A 3,020-nucleotide genomic window follows, 5' to 3' on the forward strand; every position below is an offset into this window, starting at 1 on the left:
CTTTCACTTATTCTTCTGACAATTTTTTTACTGCTTTTTCTCATGATCCTCGATATCTATGTAAATTTTCAGCCGTGCACATCGACAGTTTTTTTAGTTGGACAATTTACACGTTTGATCGTCCGCCCACGCACTTGTCTTCCAGCGCGCCTTCTGACGGTCCGGCTTTCGCTTTGCTGGTAGCAATCGAACCTTTTCCAGGTAAAATATTTCATGCACCGAGGCATGTCGCACCCCATGTAGCCAGCTCTCCGTCTATCAGGGCCTGTTCACTCCCATGTATTTTTGGGGGACAGCGTTTTGGCGCCCTCACAGACTCACACTCGGCAAAATGGAACTAAGTATCCACATCTGTCGGTAATATCACTCAATAATATAATGTATTATGACTGCTCATACTACGCAGTACGCAGCATTGGAGCGTGATTATTGCGTGATTACCGTGATTATAAAGTCAACGTTCGTTGAGTTCGTTCGACCGATTGTCGATTTGCGAAAAGCTTTCTTCATTCTTGTGTGTCTTGTGAAAATTATATACAGTTGTGCTCGATTGTTGGGTATTTAAATCGTTGGTGATTTAAATTGACACTTGTTGATTGAAATTCAACATCTTTTGGAACTTTTGTTATATGCAGAAACATAATAACTTGTGAAACGTGGTGGAAGATTCTGAAAAGATAAATTTGATGTTTAGTGCTCTATTTAAATCTGCATTATAATACGCTTATGTGCATATATATATATATATATATATATATATATATATATTTTTTTTTTCCAGTGAACACGATCACAAGCGGTTGAGATTGTAAAATATATTAGACTGGATTGGGCACCCAGCTAATTGTCCTGCAATTCTCTCGTCGCTGTGACAAGCGCACCGTGACCACGTACACTATTGCTCGGTCGTTGGAAATTGCTAGATCTGCTGACTACATCTTCCTTACGCAGAAGCGTAACAACTTGCAGTGGAAGAATCTGAAAAGGTAAATGATTTGATCTTACGTTTAGTGCTCTATTTAAATCTTCTGCGTTTTAATACGCTTATGTACATATATATATATATTCTTTTTTTTTTCAGTGAGCACGATCACAAACTCAAGATTGTACAATTAGACTGCAGATTGGGCACTCAGCAAATTGTCGTGCAATTCTGCAGGTCTCATCGCTGTGACAAGCGCACCGTGACCACGGTACACTATTGCTCGGCCATCCGTTACTGGTTCTCTTTTTGACTGATTTCTACTGAAAAGGTAAGTGATTTTTATTTGCTTTTTGTTGAGTTAATTTCTGTCTAACAATACTAAGAAACTGTCAATATTGTAGCTACATATTGTTTCGATTTGGGCTGCTACTTACATTCGCTCTATAATTCTGGTCATATTATTAGCACTATTCGTGTCGCTTTCCTTGATCGCAGTTATGCTTGTCTTGTTACTATTCAAAAATAATTTGTAACACTTGCTGGATAATCTTAAGGATCTTTGCTGGATCCTCCAAGATCAAATGGAAGAATTGCACACATAAATCTGTCTTAGAGCATTTTTTACATATAATCACCGTAATCAAAACGCGCAAGTTGCAATAATTACGAAATTCGTTATTTACGAATTAGAGAAAATGAGAGTTTGTTGTGTCTCTGGATGTTCTTCGGGAAAGAACGCTCCACGTCATGCTTTCCCAATGAATGCCGAACGTCGAAAAAAATGGTTTCAAAGTTTGCACATGGAACCATTAGAGGACGAAAAAGAAATTAAAAAATTGACAGTATGCTACAGGCATTTTCGTGAGGAGGATTATAGTGGTTCTGCTAAAAATAGAGTATTAATACGCTTTGCATTCCCATCTGTAAATGTGTCGCAACATGTGGCGGAATTAGTTGATCAGTTGAATGTCGATTGCAATAATCATATAAAACAACATGAAGAACAACATGAGGAATTAGAAATTCTGCATGAAAACAGCAATGTTATACAGGAATGCCACACAGAAATGCTACATAAACATGAAAATGTATTGATCGATCATGAACTACAACTACAACAGTTACAACACACTCAAGAAATAGTAATGCAACAGCAACAAAAAATCGAAAATATTGAGAAAGCGTTGAAAATACAAAGTAAACCACGAAATGTAAGACCTCACCTTGAAGAAATTACACGGAAAGTTTTATTAAGTACTAAAGCTAAGAAATTATACAATGAAATTGTTAAAATAAAGAAAGCTAGAAGAAAGCAAAAAGCTCTGGAAAAGATAGTCAAACAAAAGAAAAACTCACAATCAACGCAAACAATTTCATTGCGTACAACAAATCGTAAAGGGCATACTGATGCAACTGTACATGTAAGACAAAATTTTTTAAACATGATATTAAGAAACGAAGGTGTAGCACCACAGGTAAATTCCTGTTCTTGAAATTTGTGAATGCTACACATACATTTGAAGTTCCTTGTAGTTGCTTTGTCATTTAGATGTTTTATGTTTAATTTTTAAATTTTTTTACTAATTTTTGATAATTTTTCTTTAACAAAACATTTTTATGTCTAATTTTTAAATTAAAGGCAGTTTAATGTCAGATTTAAGATATTTCATTTGTAAGTGCTTACACGACTTTGCACTCGTGTGCCTGCTCATATGCAGGGTGTTTCATAATAGGTGTATGACCGTTCATGGGTAGGTAGAACGGACTAAACTGAATCGAAAAGTCAGTCCTCTACCATTTTGCAAAATTTGCAATCGTAAACGAGACATTAATTTTTGAAGATTGATGAATAAACGCGTATTCATTCGGCCCACCGCTGAATGCAAGTGCGTGGCAAGATAAGTAGATTAAACCGAACAAAAAAGTCCTCTACTATTTTGTAAAATTTGCATTTATTAACGAGATATTAAGTTTATTCGCCGATCTTGGAAAATTAATATCTTGTTAACGATTGCGAATTTTGCAAAATGGTAGAGGACTTTTCGATTCAACTGAGTCGACAAGGCACACATGGGATACGGTCATACACCTATTA

At 35.9% G+C, this 3,020-nt stretch overlaps 1 protein-coding gene across 1 annotated transcript in view; it reads left to right on the top strand.

The window, feature by feature from the left end:
* LOC105456806 overlaps positions 1-3,020 on the top strand; it is a gene marked incomplete at its 3' end in the record, with an annotated part of 20,986 nt that overhangs the window by 15,353 nt on the left and 2,613 nt on the right. Inside the window, exons 3-5 of the mRNA XM_011701119.1 lie at positions 823-986; positions 1,082-1,193; positions 1,660-2,400. Coding sequence (XP_011699421.1) covers positions 823-986; positions 1,082-1,193; positions 1,660-2,400 — 1,017 coding nt within the window. The remainder of the gene's footprint in view (positions 1-822; positions 987-1,081; positions 1,194-1,659; positions 2,401-3,020) is intronic.

The sequence above is a fragment of the Wasmannia auropunctata genome, unplaced genomic scaffold, assembly GCF_000956235.1.
Source record: "Wasmannia auropunctata unplaced genomic scaffold, wasmannia.A_1.0 LD335548.1, whole genome shotgun sequence".
Taxonomy (NCBI): Eukaryota; Metazoa; Arthropoda; class Insecta; order Hymenoptera; family Formicidae; genus Wasmannia; species Wasmannia auropunctata.